Source organism: Perissodus microlepis, chromosome 7 (genome assembly GCF_051167445.1).
Source record: "Perissodus microlepis isolate ML-2025 ecotype Zambia chromosome 7, ASM5116744v1, whole genome shotgun sequence".
NCBI classification, from domain to species: Eukaryota; Metazoa; Chordata; class Actinopteri; order Cichliformes; family Cichlidae; genus Perissodus; species Perissodus microlepis.
In genome coordinates, this window is record NC_140467.1 from 29,016,965 (window position 1) to 29,038,443 (window position 21,479).

At 39.7% G+C, this 21,479-nt stretch overlaps 1 protein-coding gene across 3 annotated transcripts in view; it reads left to right on the forward strand.

Moving 5' to 3' along the window:
- sh3glb2b (SH3-domain GRB2-like endophilin B2b) overlaps positions 1-17,147 on the forward strand; it is a 44,227-nt gene extending 27,080 nt beyond the window's left edge. For all 3 annotated transcript variants that reach the window (XM_084934528.1, XM_084934527.1, XM_084934529.1), the window contains one exon: positions 12,587-17,147. In XM_084934528.1, the coding sequence (XP_084790654.1) occupies positions 12,587-12,694 (108 nt within the window). In that variant the 3' untranslated portion in view covers positions 12,695-17,147. The remainder of the gene's footprint in view (positions 1-12,586) is intronic.
- The last annotated feature ends 4,332 nt before the right edge of the window (positions 17,148-21,479 follow it).

The window sequence follows — 21,479 nt, forward strand, 5'->3', positions numbered from 1 at the left end:
GAACATGACTCTACGATTGTAGATGATTAGAATCAGAGACCGAGCTTCTTAATCTAGATCTTCTGAGCATGTGTCTGGAAAAATTTTGTAAATATTTCATGCAACTGTGGAAGACACCCGACTGTCTCGCTTTTGGAGACACACATGCATCCTCTGAAGCTGAAAGTGGAACAGCTGGATAGCACCAACAAAGCTTCAGCTCCTGTGTTGAATCATTTTGTATGCTGCAAACAGCCTCATAGTTTTCCAAGAATTTGCTGCGCTTTGTTCAGTATTCAGACGTGTGGTGGGCTAGAGAAGCCGCAGAGTGAGTATGGGAAGATAAAAAATTTTTGAACCACTAAGTGTTGGGTTTGTGACAAGGTCATTATTATGGGAAGGAAATGACAGGGTAGAGAGAGTGAAGACTGAAACTCAGTTTATGCTTTTGCATTGCCACCACTCATATCTGTGGAAAATGGGAAGGACATGCAGTTACTGTGTTTGTTTTCCATTCAAACATGTATATACATAGCTTTGCTTTGATTCTATGTATTCTTTAATGATTGGGAATGATTTGCTGGAAGCACTGGCCTGCTTAAACTACTGCCCCTGCAACCGAAACCCTGATAAGGTAACAGATAAGAGGATGATAGATGGATCAGCTGAAAGTCCAGATGTGCCTCTCCAGTCCTGATTCAGGTCTTTGCTGGATTTTTCCTGTTTCTTAAGGACATGGCTTTCAGATACTGTTCATCTGCTGTACATAGCTTTTTTTTTTAGGGCTGCCAGTTAACTTATTTTCCTCTGATCTATGATCCTCAGAATCCTCTATGTAGCTCAGGACGTAGGGCAGGTCATGTAGTAATCAGAAAATTGATTTTTTTTTTTAATTTTTTTTTTATCTCTGGACAGGATACTAACCTCAAGTTACTTTCCGGTGAATCCAGCCGAGTGTGAATGCTGAAAAGAAAGCACTTAATCGTAGAAAAAACTGCGTCTGTGAATGTGCGAATGAGATATGTTGTACAAAGGGCTTTGAATGCTTAGGTAGCATAGAAAAGTGCTTTTGTTCTTTCCAGTTTCCTCAAAATCTTTTCAAGGACACGATGCACACATGCTGAGAGATGCCAGGTTTTTAGCTGATAGGTGTTGATTAAACATTTTTTAATCTCTGTAACTGTGTTTATTTGGCATTTTTCATGGTTTCAAATAAAGAAATGGAAGACATTTACTTGTTTTTGTGACAGGCTGTGGGTAACAAAGGAAAGTGTGGGACTGTGGGTTGCATGAGCCCGATGTGTTTGTAGCGAGTTGCACGCCAAGTTGCAGCTTTAATTATGAAAGGGTTTTTGGTTTGGCATATTTATGGTGTAGATCTATGATGCAAGTCTAAAATGTCCAAAAAGATGAGAGAAAAGGGTGATTATGTCAAAGGGTTAAAAACTCCAGGGAGTAGGGGGCCGGTGTTTTCACGGGATTAAAGCTAAAAGACTCAGCGAGTCTGTCAGTGTAGGAGCTGATCAACCAACCTCATGTTAAGACTGAAAAATGCAGTTTTAGGCATCCAGGTTAAAGTACTGGCTCTTTTTTGTGTATGGTGTGAGTGTGTTTGTGGAGAGAGTGAAGGTGAAAGCTTGTGTGAGATGCTGGAAGTGTTGGTAGTCCTGCTGATGCCCACTCTGTTCCACTGTGAAGTCTCACTGATCGCCTCAACATCCAGGGAGGATCTGATCTAGTTACTAGTTAATTTTCTGTCTGTTATGGCAGTTCTGTCTGAAGTATGAATAAAAACAGTTCAGTTAGATTATAGTGTGGAAATGATTACAGGAGGGTATATAAAATCTTTCTTGGCACTGGCCTGGGGCGTGTGTTGGTTGCTACATTGCTCCGTGTAGTGAGGAACACCTGAGCAAGTCTGAACATTACCTGAAACAGGACTGCAGCAGCTCTAATTAGATCTCACCGAGCATTTCCATGCACAGTCTAGTCATCATTTATGCTTTTTTTAAGTGGCAACAACAACAATCATCATAAAATAAATAATTTAACCAAACTAAATGAAAAGAAGAGACAGTATTGACCAGGAAGATGCAGGCTGAAGTTAATTACACTGGACGTTACTGCTTGGCATCTGGCAAATCAGGAGATTTTTACAAGAAGATTTTGTCAAAAACAAATGTTTTATTACGAGTTTTATGTTCATCACCTTCAACATTTTCCTCTTCCAGCATTTTGTTGAATAAAATGATGCATTCCCATTACAGCCACCTCACTGCACCCAGTTTCACAGGACTGGCAGTCGATAGAGTCGAAACATCCTGACCTAAAAGGGAAGCAGCGGATTTTTAATCTCACTCTTGCTCCGGCTTGAGCATGACAACTTAAAAATATCAAGTGAAAGATCTGTGATGGAGGTCAATAATGGAGCTGTTCCATCTCCCTCCATCTGTCTGACTTCTAGCTTGAATGAAAATTCATTTCATGTTGCTTCTTGCCACATTTCAGTTCAGGGACTTTGTGAAGCTTCCGTTTACCGTCTGTGACTCAGTATCTTTGCTGAAATGTCAAATGTCACAATGACGGCAATAAGAACTTTAAAAAAACCCCCAAAAAACGGGGATCGTCTGTTTGCAAATGGATGTGCGGGCCTCTTGGTGGAGTTTTGGTTCCAGTTCTTAGTTTCTTGATCTTGATTCAGGATGCTTGTCCAGTCTTTTCCCGTTAGTCACAGCTTTACTTGCATTTATGTACACTTAAATTAAATAAGGTAATGAATAACACTGGTACGTTTCTAAAGAAACTCAGCACTCAAATTTACCAGAAGGATAACGATGGAAAAAAACACACAGAAGACCACACAAAGTTAAACTAACCTGGACCTTTGTAACACTAAACTCCACCAAGTATTCTGACTTATATTTCATTTTCTTCTTATTGCCATCATTGTTACATTTGAATCCACATCTCAGCAGAAATACTGAGTCACAGATGGTAAACTGAAGCTTCACAAAGTCCCTGAGGTGAAACGTGGCAAGAAAGAACATGAAACCTCCCTGAGCCTGGTTCTGGTTTTCTGTTTTTCCTTCCCACTGTCGCCAAAGCGCTTGCTCAAAGGGGGTCATCTGATTTATGGGGCTTTCTGTTTTCTTTGTATTATTGTAGGGTCTTTAACTTACAGTATAAAGTGCACTGAGGAAACTGTTCTTGTGATTTGGCGCTGTATAAATGAAATTGAATTGAACATTGTGACATGAATATTGGCTCATGATAAGAAACAGACTTGTTTTGTTGTATGATTTGTTTTAATTAATCAGTTTTACTTGAAGTAGCACGTCCTGTCATTACATCCCACACATTCATTCATTTGGTACACCTTGATAGTACCGGGTTTGGGCCCTTTTCTTGCACTATGCTTTTATTCTTTATGGAATGGATTACACAAAGTGCCGGAAACACATGAAACACATGTACCAAAGGGCCCAAACACTATTACACCACCAGCAGCTGCCTGAACAGTTGACACGAGGCAGGATGGATCAATGCTTTCATGCTGTTTATGGTCATGTTTGGGTACCGTTGCCTCAGCTGACAGGAGTGGCACCGGTGTGGTTTTCTGCTGCTGTAGACCATCCGCTTCAAGGTTGGATGTATTGTGCTCTTCTGCCTTGTTGTCAACTTAAAGACACTTGCTGGATATTTTCTCCTATGCAGACCTGTAAATAATAGACATGGTTTAGTGGTAAAATCTCATCAGATCAGCAGATGTTCTCAGACCAGCCCGCCTGGCACCAGAAACCAAGCTACGTTCATAGACAATGAAATCACCCTTCTTCTCCATTCTGGTGCTCAGTTTATCCCAGACATGCCAGGCAGCAAGACTATTTATTATATATACTCTGTCAACATAAGGCAAACATTACTATAAATTATGTTTGCCTCTGTCAGTGCGCCCCAGGGCGGCTGTGGCTACAATGTAGCTTGCCATCACCAGTGTGTGAATGTGTGTGTGAATGACTGAACGTGTAAAGCGCTTTGGGGCCCTTAGGGACTAATAAAGCGCTATACAAATACAGGCCATTTACCATTTGACATGATTTTATTTAGAATTTTTTATATTATGCTTCATGTATAATATATAATTAAAAAAAACCCCAAATGTGAACAGTTTTAAAGCTGTTGAAATGGTCCAAACAAGTGAAAAAAAAATTCATTTTATTTTTATTCATTATCAAGAAAAGCATAAAAACATAACAAAGCGGACAAACAAGCGAAAAAAAAACCCCAAATGGAATATATTAAAGTCATTATATACCTGTGCAAATACACATATGGGGGAAAGAGGAAAAAAAGAAAAAAAAGAAAAATATTATCATTCATTTACCCACAGATTTAGCAAAAGAAAAAAGATAAACTCCAAGAGTGAACTGTTGTCCTTTACGCTTACTTCCTATTTACCTGAGGACATCTTAAAAGCAACCACCCGTTTCCGTTTCTTTTCTTTTTTTTGTTATCGCTCACCGTTCTCGTGGTTTTTTTCTTTCTCTTTTCTTTGACTGCGGTGATCACCTACTTCCCCACTCACCTACAAACAACACCCTCTATTTCTGCACATTCACACACCACGATCACACAAACATATGTGCTCAACGGCAGCACATTTACACCAGCCTCACAGCGCACACAGACTTATAGGACACACACGCAAGCCACGCTTGTTCATATTAGTGAATATACACACACATAGTCAGACTTATGGAGCCTCTCACTACACATTTTTTTTCTCTTTCTATTTACAAACAAGTGATGTTTCCACATTCTCTTCACCCGTCTAAACGAAACACCCAGAGTACATCAATAGACATACACACACAATTATGGGCACACTAAGGTTTGTCACATGGAATGTAAATGGAGTTGGCAGATGTTGTTTTATTACAAGAAACTCACAGACCTGTCACAGGTTTAAACGAACTTAAAACACCTGAGTTTCCTAATGTGTTTGCAGCCTGTTATAATTCTAGACAAAGGGGAGTAGCAATTTTAATACATAAAAATGTTAATTTTACAGTACTCGATACAGTTATAGATCCAGAGGGCAGATTCCTTATTATTAAATTATCAGTATTTAACAAAAAGCTATGTATTGTAAGTATATATGGTCCAAATGTTGATGATCCCTCATTCTTTCACGGTTTTTTTAGTGCACTCTCTGAACACCTTGATTGCACACTTGTTCTTGGAGGCGACCTCAACCTTGGACTAAATGAAGAAATGGATAGGCTCAATACAGCAGGAACTCAGCGCAATTGGCAGTCCACAAATATAATCAAACAGTATATGAGCGACTATGGCCTTGCGATGTATGGCGCTCCCTTCACCCCAACAGTAAGGAATATACTTTCTTCTCACATGTTCATCACTCCTACTCTCGTCTGGATTATTTCCTAGTCAGCAGCTCACTGCTGAATGATATTTCAGACACTGTCAGCGATCATGCTCCTGTATCTTTAACACTAATACGTAAGAAGAACACTACACCAAGTAAAAACTGGAGATTCAATACATCGCTGCTCAAAGATGAAGACTTTATTAAATATTTTAAAAAAGAATGGACTCTATATTTAGACTATAATGACACTCCCGGAACATCAGCTTCTGTTCTATGGGAAGCAGGGAAAGCTGTGATGAGAGGTAAAATAATTTATTTCTCATCACACAAAAAGTAAGAAGAAAACAAAAATATTCAGGAACTAGAAAAAACCATCAAATCCTTAGAAGCCTACGTGTGTGACCAAGATCAAGAAATAATGAACAAAATATGCAAAACAAAACTAGAATTAAATGAAATTATTAATAAAAAAAAACAGAATTCCTAGTACAAAGACTTCGCTTGCAGAATTTTGAACACAGTAAAAAATCAGGTCGATTTCTTGCTAACCAGTTAAAAATAAATAAAGAAAAAACAACTATGCTTTAACTGTGCTGTTAAAGATTAAAGATTATCTGGAAACACAATATATGACCCTGGAAGAATAAACAACATTTTTAGGGATTTCTATGAAACTCTATATTCACCACAAATAAACCCATTTAAAATGAAATTGATCAGTTTCTTGACAATGTAACTCTTCCAAAATTACTAGACAGTCAAGCAATGGCACTGGATTCGCCACTGACACCAGGTGAACTCCAGGAAGCCCTGATAAGTATGCCTAATAATAAGGCTCCAGGTCCTGACGGCTTTCCTGCAGAATTCTACAAAGAATTCTGGACAATTTTGGCACCAGTATTCCACGGAATGTTGCAGGAAATCAAGGAAAATGGCAGACTACCACCAAATATGAATTCTGCCAACATTAGTCTCCTGCTAAAACCAGGCAAAGACCCTTTATTTCCCTCAAGCTATCGTCCAATATCCCTTATAAATGTAGACCTCAAAATAATCTGCAAAGCTCTCTCAAAAAGATTAGAGAAAATAACCCCCCTCTTAATTCATCCTGACCAAACTGGTTTCATAAAAGGTAGGCACTCATCAACAAATACATGTAGATTACTTAATTTAATAGACTACTCATACAGTAAAAACATTGAAACCACAATATTATCTCTAGATGCAGAAAAAACGTTTGACAGAGTTAACTGGAAATTTTTATTTGCAACTTTACACAAATTTGGTTTTGGAAACTCTTTCATAAACTGACTAAGAATATTATATAATTCCCCAACAGCTTGTGTCAGAACAAATGACCAAACATCCTCCAGCTTCTGTCTCCTGAGGGGCACCAGGCAGGGATTCTGAGGTAATTACTCTAATAAACTGGTTTTCAAGAGTTTCAGATTATTCAATTAACTGGTCAAAATCTACAGTTCTTCCAATTAACTGCTCCTTCCATAATTCTTCTTCTGCCCCACTACAATCTGGAAATATTAAATATGTAGGTATTAATGTCTCTCCTAAGCTTTCAGACTTAACTAAATTAAACCACATCCCACTTCTAAAGAAAGTAGAAGGTGATCTGACTAGATGGAAATCTCTACCCATATCACTCATGGGAAGGGTCACCACTATAAAAAAGATGATCTTGCCAAAAATAAATTACTTATTTTTAATGATCCCGAACAAACCATCACAAGATTGATTCAGATCTCTGGATTCGTATATTTCTAAATTCCTTTGGAAAGATAAACCCCCACGTATCAGCTTAAAAACGCTACAAAGAACCAAGGATAAAGGAGGATTAGATCTGTCTGATTTTCAACAATATTTCTTAGCCAACAGGCTTCAGTACATCTCAAGATGGTTAAAACGTACCTTCTTAGATGAGCCCTGGCTACATGTTGAACAGGCACTATGCAATAATCTAGAGATTTCAGACCTACCATTTATCAGCTCAAACATCAAAAGACATGAATGCTTCAAAAGTGCCAACATCAGCTCTTCTCTGACAGCATGGTGCGAGTTTCTAAAAATAACGGAGTCTTCATTAATCCCATGCAGACGTACACCTATCTGGAATAACCCTGGCATATTACAAAACCGTAATATGATTAATTTTCCAGAATGGAGTTGTAAAGGAATTAAATACTTAGAACATATATTAGAAGGAACAGACTTTATTCCATTTGACAGACTAGTTATACAATATGGGATCAACAAGAAAAGATTTTTAGAATATCAACAAATTAAATCCATAGTAAAACAGAAATTCACCTCAGTCAAGTTGAATTGCAAACACCACCAAGCGCGATACATTTTCTTACTCTTAAATCCCCCAAATTATTGTCTAAAATATACAGAACACTTTCTAAAATAGATGAATCAATATCCCTTCCTATTGCAAAGTGGGAAGCAGATTTGTCAGTCGACTTAGACCAAAACATCTGGTCTCAGATATGCTTAAAAACCTTTAAATTGATTAGGGTCGTGGTTTGGTCCCGCCTTCGCCATTGTGGTTGATGTGGAGGTAGGGACAGGCTTACGGCGTCTGGAGAATCCCTAGGGACGTTATCCCTGGAGGGCTTAACCCAGGGGTTGTGGTCATAACCTGGTCAGTGGCTCTGGTTGCTCTTAGAGGGTGTTCTCCTTGTGGCTGTGTGCAGCAGGGCTGGGGGAGGGTCTGTGCTGGCGGACATAGGTTACTGGCCTGGTAGCCTGGCTGCCCCTGAGTGGAGCCGGGGCAGGCGTGGGGGCTCCGTGCTAGGGCTCTGGCTGGGCCTTGGGGGCTTAGGTCCTTGTTGGTGTGTCGCTGAGGTTGTGGGTGGGGGGGTGGGTGCATGGGGGCTCAGCCCTGCCGCAGGGGGCCTCTGGCGCATCAGCCTAACTAGGGGGGTCTTCAACTGACAGGGAGTTTGCTCCATCCTTGCAGGAGACCACTCTGCAGGTGAGGGAGAGCCATAAGAGAGGTGGAGAATAAACTTAACCTGGGTGTCTACTGTCTTGTGCAGTCTGGGAGATGATTGAATGTTAGGGCGGGTACAGTTTCCTCTGCGGTGGGGTCGGGTGGGCTGCCCCAGGTCCTGTGGGGCTGGGCGGTCCTGCTGCCGTAGGCCCCAATCTGGATGGGCCTGGGCTCCCTTGCCTTGGTGGGTGCCGAAGGACGGGGGTGCCTACTGGGGTCAGCGGGGGAGCTGGCCCCAGGGAGGGGCATCTTGCTCCTCCCTTCTTTTTCTCCCCATCCCCGGCTGCCTCCCTCTTCCCGCTCCAACACACCCACCCACAGAAGTAGGACCTTGGGGTGTGGGTGTGTCACCAGGGTGCAGGGGAGGCATCCCCCCCCCGTGCCCTTCTGGCCACCTGTGCCTCAATTTTATTCCACAACTTAGACATCCACATTACTCACACTCTCATAACACATACATATAGGGCCTTGAGGGTGGGCACGTTAACGGCGTCCAGTGGATCAACTGATGCCCTCAGGGGTTGGTGCGTTGGTGGTTCTTGGTGTCCGGGGCTGGGTGCTCACGTATGTACCAGCTCACTCCCGGTGACTACTTGGTGGGGCCTGGTGCCTGTTGCTCGGTCAGGCCTCTTCCGGGGCAAAGGGGGCCCTCGGGCCTCCGGCCTCTGGGCCTGCGGCTCGGTTCACTCTGGCACAGCTGGCTGCCAGCAGAGCCGGCGGGCACGCCACTGCAGCCCCCTCTGGCTTCTGCTCTGTGGCTACTGGGTGACCCCTCATCTGGGGCTCTCCTCAGCTCTTCCCAGGAGGGTGGCACGGATGCCCCTCCGGTGGTCCTCCTTGGGCTCTCGCACTCTGGGGCCTCTGGATGTCTGGGGCCTGGATCTCCTCCATGCCTGCTTCATGCCCTGGGGGACAGGGCTATGGCTCTCTACATCCTCTAGCAGACCATTACATGGGGAAACCTTTTGAATACAAGCATGCTGATCCACACAGGTGTGCACACGGGTGTTCACTGTTCATAGACATAAACTACACCTTTATTGGCTGCTATTTCCAAGCACAATGTGCGCTGTCGGTCCTGCTTGCTACACAACAACATTCAACATTTCGTATTTACTGCTGTTTACACTTAGCTAGATTAACGTGATGGTGTTGTGTTTAGTATATTGCTCTGGTTTTTTTTTTGCTTGTTTTCTCTTCTTTTTCTCTCAACAGGTGATCCAGGAGATTTTTTTTTCTCTTCTTTCTCTTTTTAAGTGCCCTTTCTCACTGTCCCTCTTCCCTTCTGTTTTTTTTTCTCCTTCATCTTTCTTTCTCCCTTTCCTATCCCTCAGTCATGTCTGTCCCGTCTGTAACAACTGAAAATATAATAAAATAAATAATAACAACAAAGGTCGATCAAATGGACCAATACGGCAAGGCCGTGATGATCCATTTGGCAAAGTAAATCCATTGAGTATCCTTGTTGGTCTTCAGACAACAATTCTGACGGCTAAAGAACCAAATGGGACAGGCAGAAAAAATAAAAAAAATAAAAAGCAACCACCCCCCTCAACAGTTGGGACAAATCAGTTGGCAAATAAAAAAGCAAAGGGGACCAAACATTGAGAAAGAGACCCTCATTTCCTCCTAAAATAGCAGCAGTTCTTTCATGAGGAATAACTTTTAATAATTCCCTGTACCACAAAGTCACAGAGGGAGGTTTATCCTTAACCCAGTTAATGAGAATACATTTCCTAGCTACCAGCAATAGTTTGTCACATAATTTGCGCTGCGAGTGATTTAATGTTACTTCTTTTGAGGGTAGGCCAAGAAGAAAATATCTGGGGTCCCTTTGGAGCCGATTCTTAAAAATATTACTTAGTTCTTGACATATGGAGCTCCAAAATCTTTTGATTAATTTACATTCCCAGAAGTAATGAAAAAAGTGCCAGTTTCTTTTTGACATTTGCTACAGAAGGGGTGAATATGAGGTGCAATCTTATGCAAGACATTAGGAGCTATGTAAAGGCAATGTATGATTTTGTATTGAGTTTCTCGCAAGCGGTTGCAAGTAAAAGTGGAACTACCTATGTTAATGGCTCCTTTCCACTCCTCTTTGGCATATTGATTATTAAGATCTCTCTCCCATTTATGAATACCACTCAATGTGTTGCTACTGAGAGTATATAGGAGAGAATAAAAGGCTGAAATAAAATGAGCTCTGTCTTTTTGCTTAATAAGAAATGTCTCAATATCATCATATATAACTATTTCTGAAGACTGTGGAATTTTAGAATGAACAAAGTTACAAACCTGGAGAAAGCCAAAAAAGTGGTCTCTAGGAATATTAAAATTTGACTGCAATTGCTCAAAGTTCATCAGTGTGTTGTTTTGAAACAAATCGCCAATTACCCTTAATCCATTTTTGTGCCACTTATCGAAAATACTGTGAGAGATTCCTGGAACGAAGTCTTTGTTTCTCAGTAAAGGAGTCAAGAATGAAGTGCAATCTTCTCTACCCAGTCTTTTACGCATTTTACGTGAAAACAATTTTTCAACATCCAGAGGACCCCCATTTAAAACGTTTCGCAGCTCACTTTTAAATATGGACATGAATAATTCAATTCAGTCAGTGGACTGGTATACCTGTCATGTCAAATAGTAGAATCAATATAAAACTTGAATGACTCCTTCCATACATACATAGAAAATGTAATTATGAAAGTGACTGTGCATTCAGAATACTTTAATAGAGTATAATGACAGTAATGGACACGACATTTTGACACTCGTCACATGTGGAGAATTTGGACAAAGCAGAATATCCTGAACTTGACGAGTGTATTTTTCTTAAAGGTTAATGTCATTAAATGGCACAGATTAGTAACAATGACCCATAAATACAGTGGAGAGGTCCACTTTGATCATTACAAGTAAAGCAGGTGAGGACTAGTAGTCACCATCAACCCCCACCTTCACACTGCTAGATGTAGAACATTTGTCTGGCCTAGCTGCCGCCCTAAACAAGAAAACAACACCACAACAACATTGACATCCCACATGACAAATGAATCAGTAACAGCTGGATGTTAACTGTAACAACAGCACATCTGCAGGGAGTTAAGTTAATCCTGTCATCCAGTTTATTTTCCAGAGAGAAGTTCAGCCTCACTTCCTCTTCTCATGCAATGTTGTACTGTATGTTTGTGTGGGAAGACTTGACAGCATATTCTCTTACAGGCCACAAGACATTATCTATAATATCAGCATGTATGGAAAACAAAAAGTGTGATTCATGTATTTAAAGTACTTTTCTAGCACTTCCCTGGCCTCGGTCACAGTTGGGTAATATTTTAGACTTGCGGTGGGATGTGTCAGATTTCCTCTGAGTTTAACTCAACTATAAACTCATATACATTCAAGCTTCCATGTAACACCTTGTGGAGAGGAAAGAGATTTTCAGTGACTACAGACGCAACTCACAAAAAAATTATGAAGACCTGCAATCATCTGAGCTGTTCTCAATGTAAGACTTTTAAAAAGTCAAATTAGGAAAATTTGGTAATAAAACACACATAAACATAAAAGTGGCATCCTACTCAGTTTAGCTGGGTGTAGGTAATTTTTAAGGGTTTTTCATTAGGTGGTAGTATCTGGTACCAGGTACTTTTTAGGACCTACTCAGCCAGGTTTCCAAGCGATCCGGCAGACTGCATGCCACAGACTGGCCTCTCAGTGATGTCACTTGATGAGTCATGAGAGCGTCTCCTTCACAAAAATCAAAATCACAACTTTTAAAACCTGACAATGAGAAAAATGGCTTCACAAAAATCACCATGGTCCCAGAGTCTGACAAAAAGCCAAACGCCCAGCAGCAGGTATGAAAAAGCATCGATGTCCTCCTTTGTTATGGTACAATAATTATGTAATGCTGTTTTCAGTTTGCCCCCTTTTGTTCACACATGGGTTTCCCTTAGCAGACCTTTAGAAATGCTGGCACAGGTGCTAATTGGAGGAAGTGTTTAAAGATGATAACACAGAGATGAAGTCAGGGAAATTCCTGATAATGGGCTGGCATGAAAAACGTGAGCACGAGCAGCAACGGGATTGCAGTTATGCTACGTCACTAGCAATTATTTCCTTTCCTCTTAACGTAACATTGGTCACTGTAACCTGTATGTGTGTATGTTTTTAGTTTTTTATTTTTGTCTCTCTCTCTTCAGCTCATTACCGTCTACACCGTACCAGGAATGGACCCCGACTGGCTGATCGGAGAACGAGGAAATGAAAAGGGCAAAGTACCCGTCACCTACCTAGAACTGCTGAGCTAATGGACCAAGCAACACACACACACACACACACCCCTGCAAAAACCTCTATCCACCGTCACACATGTGGACTGGGTAGACCTGCTGTTGGCCCCAGTTTGTGCTCCTTGTGTATTGGTTCAGCTCACAGAGGGAACCCCTGCACTGACTTCTATGCTAATAACCCAGCACTGTTTGAAAATGCTGTGCAGGTATCTTCTAACCACCTGGATAAAACAATATAAAGATTTATCAAGGTGAGATAGTGGAGAACTCGGTTAGCAAGCTCTATACATAGACTGTATCTGATAATTAGTGCCAATTACCAGGCTAATAAATTCCCCCAGAGCTCAGATGTTCTTGGACAGTCTTTTGATACAATTAACTCTACAGAATGGCAATAATGATACAGTTATTTTATTACATTTTTCAGTTTATTCAGCTCAAAAAAGAAGAAAAAAGTTGAGTCATTTAAATTTGGACTTTTATGAAGCAGCACAAAGAAAAGAAAAGGAGTGCTGAAAGACTAAAATGAGCCTACACGTCGTTTTGACACAGATTTTATTTACACCAGATGTTCTCGTAGCTCCTTTGTTATGGTACAAAGGAGTTAGTGAATGCTTTAATCTCCACACAGCATTTGTTGAGTATCAAACGCCAGTCCTGGTAACTTTTGATTTCAGATGAAAGCAAAAGCCTCTTTAGTAGGCACCAATGTTTTTAGCACACAGGAGAGGAACCTCGTCTGGCTTCGTGGAACAGCGTGCTTATGTCGACCGTGTGGATGGGAGTCTTGAGGTTTTCATGATGATCTCTGTAGGTGTCCTGCCATTTCAAGAGATTGAACCTAATTCTGGAAATATCTGCACAGCTACGGTATTTTAATTTTATGAGACGAGAGAAATCAGTGTGACGGTCCCCTCTGTTATACGCAGAGTCCAAACTGCAGCTGGCTTCCCATCTCCTGATCTGAGGCTGTGTGAAAAAACTTATGCAAAACTGCCTGTTTGACTCATTTCTAGTAATACTGATGATTATCAGAAAGAAACCTGTGACTGTACGAGTCAGGTTATGTTGATGTGGCCTATTACTTAGATTTCCTCTTATTGCGTAATGTGTACACAGAGTGTAATGAAGCGCACAGTTTGTTGACTGTGCAAATGTGTCTGTTGTTGTGTGGAAACTTACACAGTTCTGGCAAATACTCTGACATCTGTGAAAACTTCAAAGACCCAGGCCTTGTTTGATCCATTAAAGAAAAATTCCATGCAATAATCATTACAATGTGAGTCATAATTTTGCACATTTTATCAGCTCTAACTACATTTTTTCTCCACAATTTTCTTTCAGCTGTTTCACAATAAAAATCCTTTTAAAAAATGAAGCATTTCAATCCACAGATTAGGGCTTTTAATTTGAAACAAATATCGGAAAATCTTGAGTGTGTATAAACAAAAGTGCAGTAACTTTAATGAGGTGTGAGTGGACTGGAAGTACTAAACAATACTATACAACCAATTATAACTTCTCAAGCATGTAGATAAAGGACAGTCACACATTTCTATATTTGTTTGAATTTTTTTCAGTTAATAAGAAAAAATTAATTCAGTGTCCAGTTTAGTGCTAGCCCGCAGCCTGCAGCAATAACATTTAAGGTAACTTAAGTCACTGAGGCAACATTGACCAACATGTCAGTTTGTCTTTACGGGCCCTTCTGCTTTAAATAAAGCTGGATTACAGTAAATGCAGGTGTCCGTACTTGCACTCTGGTAGTGTTACACCTACTTGATGCTGGGAAAGAAAAAAAAGTTTCATAAAAGAACTTCACAAACAAAATCAGGAGCTCAAATTTCCACTAAATTTACAGTTAAGCAAATAAAGCGGGTTTCCTATTAAGAATACAAGGTTTAATGGTGCAGAATGATGCTTTCCTGGATATTGGGTGGCTGTAGCTCAGGTGGCAGAGCAGGTCAGCCACTAATCAGAAAATCGGTGGTTCGATCCCAGGTTGCCTCCTGGCTGCATGCCAAATATCTTTGGGCAAGATACTAACCCCATGTTTGCCTACTGGTGGTGGTCAGAGGGCCTGGTGGCGCCAGTGTCCGGCAGCCTCGCCTCTGTCAGTGCACCCCCTTCCTCAGAAGGGTGTCTGGCTTCAGGTGCACAGGCAGGGTGCCGAGCTCGGTTGTTCAGGATCTCTCACATCTAAATGAGAAAGCAAGCAGGACCAGGATACACTGAAGAGCTCATGTGTCTTGGCGAGCTTGTGAACCCTCCAGAAAAGCTAGTGGAGGTAAAATTCTGTTTGAACCAGCAGCGAAATGACTGAATGGATGAACACACATCAATAAAGCATTCACCTTTTAGGGTTATCAGTCTGTTTAGTCAACTAATAAGCCTATTATTGAGATATTCTTTTAAACAATCTCACAGCAACTGAACCTCTTAACCACCAATCAAGTTTTTTTTTTGTGCTGGAATAGATCCCAGCTCAGTCACGACCCATAATTATTTGGGTGGAAGAATATGATAACCAAATATTATACTCTATTCTATGAGACCTCTGATTCCTAGAAATTTACATCCTGAAGATCTCTGAATAGCAGCAGAAATATTGCTTCACAGATTAGCCATAATCAATTTACCCTACCAGTAAATTAAACTCAAAAGCAGCCCTACAGGTACAAAAACCAGCCAATCTGGCAACACTGCCCCAGCAGCTGTGACAGGGAGTTTCATATGCAAAGTTGGTATGCAGTACATGTGCCAACAAAGCTTAACATAAAAAGGTAAAAGAGGTGACTCATCTTGTGAAACTGAAGTCTTGCACATCGCTTTGTTTGTAATCTGTAAGTCACAGTAAATGATGAAAAGTGCTTATGCATGGGTTACATCAGCAGTGAAACATGCATACCAGACCTGCGTGCACTGTCACAAGGGGAATCCCCATGAGCTTTCATGGCTGCCATAGAATAACAATAGAAACCTAATTTAAAGTCGCTCAATGAAACTGGCCCTGGCATATTTCTATGTGCCTGCTGTAGTTTCTGTGACACCTCAATATCAGGTCAAATATGCTTTAGTTCATAAGAAAAGAAACTTATTGACTGAGAATCCCCAGGAAAAAAACAGTTTGGACTCTGCACTCCAAACCATGTGTTTAACCCCTCAGTAACAATTGCCTGCAGTGTCTGGTGCTGCTAGCAATACTTATTGAGCTCTTAAGACTCTTATTAAGCTTTCCTTCAGCTGCACTGTTAAATAATACTTTTTATTCAGCTGGTCATATAACGTATTACATAGTACTGCATTAAATCGCTACACCTTTACCATATATTTTGCACCATAGTCTTATACCCTCGCTACACTGTAGCTCCTACACCATAGTTACACCTTACAGCTACACAATAATTACATCATAGCATTGATTTCCAAAATGTAATGTATGATTAGGTTTAGGCCAACTCATTAATTCATAATCAAAATGGATGGATGATTGAACAACTTGAGCCCCTACACCACAGCTCCTAAACTATAGCCCAAGTCCATGTCATCACTGGGTGGTTAACAACTATGACAGGTCTTTTTGGTATGAACATTAGCACAAGGGCAACACGTCTATGAAACTGAATGTAAAAGGCTCTAATTTTAGCTAGCCTTAAGTCTTCTCTTTTCCCCCTCTTTCAGTAAAAGTAACTGTTACGCAAGATTTTGGCTTCAGATGCAAGATGATAACTTTAAGGACTTTAAGGATGATAACTAAGGAAAGATATGCAAATGCAAGTATAAATGAAAACTAACAACATTGCTACTTCATGGTGTGAGGTCCAGCAGTGTTCACCTTTAGAAGTATTTTCCTTCCCATGTGGAAGAGTTGATTTCCAACATGAACGCCAACAAAATCACAAAAATTACAGTTTGTGTTGTTTGGTTTATTTTATCTCATAGTGTAAGGGATAAATTCACAATCAGAACTAATGTGGCAAATCTACCCCAAAAAACAGCCTCATTATCAGAAAAGGAAAAGAAAGTGAAGAGGCAGAATAACAAAACCTCAGATGGGGATTAATGTGATGGAGAGACATTCAGTTGGTGTTATCCTAACGATTCATAGGTACCTACAGATGTGTAACACAAACAGGTCACCAACAACCCAATCTAGGTTTGTAGTTTGGTTTAGGTTTACTCCCACAGAGTGTTGGCTGTTGGTAACACAATGTGAAGAAAAGAAGTTATGACCAAAATGAGATAAAGCTGAAAGCCTCTTCATTCTTTATGTGAAGCGCAAAACATATATGTGTGTAAATAGATTGAGGTCTTTTAGGAGGTGTGTTATTTGGTTAGTGATATTTCAAGTTGTCCTTCAAAAGTTTCTTTGATGTTTTTGTCCAGATATCGATGATTTCAGGGTGTTATCATCCTCCTGTAGGGGCCACCCGTTTGATGTGCAATAAACCTGCATGTGTGTTACCGTAAAGCGTGTCTGGCTCTTCATTATGGCAAAACTCCACAGTTAAACTGGTGTCAGTAAGCTCCTGGCCTTCTTGGCTTTAAAGCGGAACAGGTGTCAGTCAGGGCATTTAGTTGTGTAGAGGAAAACTCAAAGATGTTACCTTAAAAACAAACTCAATGTTTTGGTGAAATTCCCAGAAAAAGGGTTCATTAATTTTTGTTCATTGTTAATTGGAAACCAGGGAGAAAACTGTGAAATTATATCTAAACATCACCATAACTACTTCCAAAAAAATTCAAATCTTTGTGTAACGTGTCTATTTTTACGAATAATCTAGATTTATCTCAGAAACAACATGTTTGGAGCGCATTTCCAATCTTCTGCTGTGAGCTTTCATATCATTTAAACAGATTGAGAAAGATTATCACATCATTGCTTTATGAAACCATTATTTCCACCAGTGTTTCTGTGGATCTGTAATTAAATACCTGATGTGCTTAAAAATGATTCAGTTTAACGGAGGACACAATAACATCAAGTTACAGAGTAGTGATGGGTCGGTCGCAAACGAAATGGCTCTTAGAGCCGGATCTTTGAAGTGAACGATGTGAGCCAGCTCCTTATTGGGAGCCGTGGGGTTTTTTTCTTTCTTTCTCTCTTTCTTCTTCCCCTCTCTTTCACTTTTTTTCGCTTCACGCTGCAAGTCACCCTTGTGTTTGCGCTGAGCAGAGACGGCAAACAGAGCCTTGCGTTTGCGCCCCTCCCCCCTCTGCTGCCCCCTCGGCAGGGCGGTAGTTACACTCGCAACAGCAATAGCACACAACAAGAGCAGGAGGGAGAGGGAAAGAAAGACAGCCGGGAGCAACAACAAGAGACAACATCGTCACATTGGAAAGGTACAGTAAAGAAAATGAGTAACACCAAGAAAAGTAGCAAAGTCTGGAACCATTTCAATCTTATTGACAAAACAAAGGCAGAGTGTAGAGTCTGCAAGAAAAGGATATCATATAGAGCCGGCTCCACAAACAACATGCACAGGCACCTAAGAACTGTCCACCCCTCAGTGCAATGGGAAGATAAAACGCAGTCAGTTGAGTGTGATATTAATATTTCTAAATGCCAACCTTTCTCTTAATCAAAGATCTGGGTGTTCTTTCCCCCCTTTTATCCCCCATATTTTATTGCGTTGTGGTTTGCAGTGTTTTGTGTTGTTTCACTTTAAATTTGTTTAAAAGGAAAAAATTTAAGTAGTTAAAAGTTGAAATCTATGAAATGTAAATAGTTGGTTTTTGTATTTTATAATTTATTTATTACAGAGACAAAGCACGTACACACTCCAAAACACAACAGAATTGCTCCAGGATGCTAGGGGCCGTGTTGAGCTTTTGTTACCTAGTGGCTACACAAGCCAGCAAGTACCAACAATCGGATTGGGTGTGTGGTAGTAACAGGTAAATTAAGTTGTTTTTTTTTAATTATTTGAATATATATATATATATATATATATATATATATATGATTGTTTGTGTATTAATACAAAAACAATAGACATATGCATTCGATTGTGTAATTTAAGTGATCTAGGTAGCTCTGTTTTGGAAGTTCAGTTAGAGATGTGTTTTGGAGTTTGTACGTGTTTCGTCTCTAGGGGCCCCCATAAATATTTATATATAAACATACATAAAGAAAACCACGTTTTTTTACATTACTAATTCCTTTTGTGCATAATTTTATATTATTGTTAATAATAAATTAATTAAAGCAACAAAACAACCTGAAGAGCCGGTTGGGAGCTGAAAGAGCGGGTTCTCTAAAAAGAGCCGGAAATCCCATCACTATTACAGAGACACAGATGTTCAGTTTCAATAAACTAAGAAACTGTGATCTCAGGGGGATTATGAACAACAAATGTGTCATCAGTACAAAAGCAACTGTTTACACAATCCTTCTCATGTGTCACTCTGAATATATTACATAACCAAGCATTTCATTGCACAAGATATTTCTCTTAAACTTAAACGTGGTGTCTCCAGGCAGAGACTGAATCACTGCACTCTGACATGCAAGCCCTAACAATGGGACACCAAAGGACTTCTCAATACACCAAAGTACATGTAGTGAAGCTGGATGTTTGATAGTAGTTTAAACACTGCACTGTGGACTCATGGTTGGCGAGGATTAATTTTGTCGCAGTGGATCAACCAATAGTTTGATCAGCTTTAGTGGTTCAGTTTCAGCTCATTCACAAATCAATTACAAAACAACACCATTATAAACATGAATATGTAGTCATTTGTGAAAGGAAGCTTATAAACAGGCACTAGATATCAAATAAGAACCATGAAATACATTTGTGATTTCCAAACTTCATTCTAATACTTGTTCTGTAAAAATCAAACATAATATATTTTTAAAGAGCTAGCATGCTGTTTCACCGTGTGTGTGCAAAGGGATTCCAGACTTTCAGGCGCTGTCTTGTTTTTTTGCTCGCAACTTTTTCAATTAGTTCTCTAAAATGTTTCCCAGACATCACTGATTTCACAATGTCCTAAACTATATTTTGTAAGATAGCAAAAAAAAATGTGTTAGAATTTTGGAGAGAAATGAGGAGGTGGAGCAGAATTAGTCTATTGGTGTTTAAAACAACGAACAACATGAACGAAAACATTAGTTTTTCCTCACTGTGTAGAGCTGTGAGGCCCAATAACGCTACAATAATAACAATAACAATTACTGCAAGACTAGCTTCAGTCTATGTATTTGAAAGTTTGTATGGCTGAGATATCCCAAAATGTTACTTTTAAAGGTCAAATTACTTAATGGGAAAATGTTATCTTTACCAAAAAATGAACATGTTCACACCTTCCTCAACTGAAGGCATAATATATGCTCATTATTGGAAAAAAAATGACACGTTTATTACTCAGGAGCTTTCTCCTAAACTATAATCAGTGGCTCTGAGAATTCATCGACTGAGACACTGCATTGTTACATGAATGCTGTAACAGTAAGTCGCCACATTTCCTGTCTCCCGTAAATCATGTGTGAGCCTGCTCTGTAGCCCCAACTATGGAGAAATAATTCTTCACGTGGAGTACGGAGCATGAAGAATAGCCTAGAGAACAAGCAGAACAAATCACAGAGCTCCAAATAACACTGATAATGAATGAAATACCTATTTATTTATTTTTTAGAAACATTTAAATCTGAGTGCAATGTTTAACATGAATATCTCAAAAGAACATTAATGATAGAAGCCTGAAATTTTCACTGATCAGGATCTGTAATTTGAAAAAGACAGCTCAAAAATATTTGGAGTATTTGAGGTATAATTTAGTAATGTTTTTATTTTTGTGGTATAATTTGTCATGTTTGCTCACTCCAGCATGACAGTCAAAAGAAAATAGCATTTTCTTCATTTTTATGACTGAGAATTTCATGTTAAAAATTAATATACAGCTGTTATTTTAAAGTATTGTGAAATATGCCTACATAACTGTATACATTTTCTTTTTTGTTTCAGTGTTTAATTGGCCATTTATCAAACATTTTCTTAAAGAGCCTGTCCTACATTGCAGACCCTGATTCATTGTGATGCTAAGAAAAGACAGTGGAAATTTTAGGCTTTTTACTTGATTATTTTTTGATGCCCTGAGATTTCAGTGTGCCAAAAAACCCAAAACAAAACACAAAAAAGCCTGAAAGTGGGTCCACAGACAATATTTACAAAAATATATATGTATAGATGTTGGTTTTGGTTAGGTCATCCCATAAAATTGAATTACTATAGTCAGGGTCTGCACTGGAACCTACATAAGCCCAAAGTAAAGCAGTGAGAGGAGCATAGCCAAGGTTCTTTCTTCATAGAATAATTTAGCTGATGACATTTAAACTCAACTGAAAGGCAGAATTAATGGGACTCTCATGTAATAGCGTCTGAAAAGCATCTAATTAGGAATGACTTTATTTCTCAGCATGATGATGATCTCAAAAACACTGCCAGTAAAACCACACAAAAAACAAACAGTCACACGTTTTAGGAACTGTTTCATGATCAGTAAAATGGCCTAAATCATGTGACTATTCACTTGTACCGCTTTAATTAATTTATGAAATTAAATATCGGACTGTAATTATAGGCCAAGAAGATGGATGTTAGGGTTAGAAGAGGAACAGATGTGGCATCTGACCACCATCTTGTAGTAGCCAACATGCAGCTGAAGTTAAAAAAGAACTGAACAAAAACCACACAGTGTAGAGTGAAGTATGATGTCAGTCAACTAAAGATTACTGGCACGAGGGAGGAGTTTAGATCTCAGTTAAAGAACAAGATCAAGGTGCTTAATAAGCTGCACC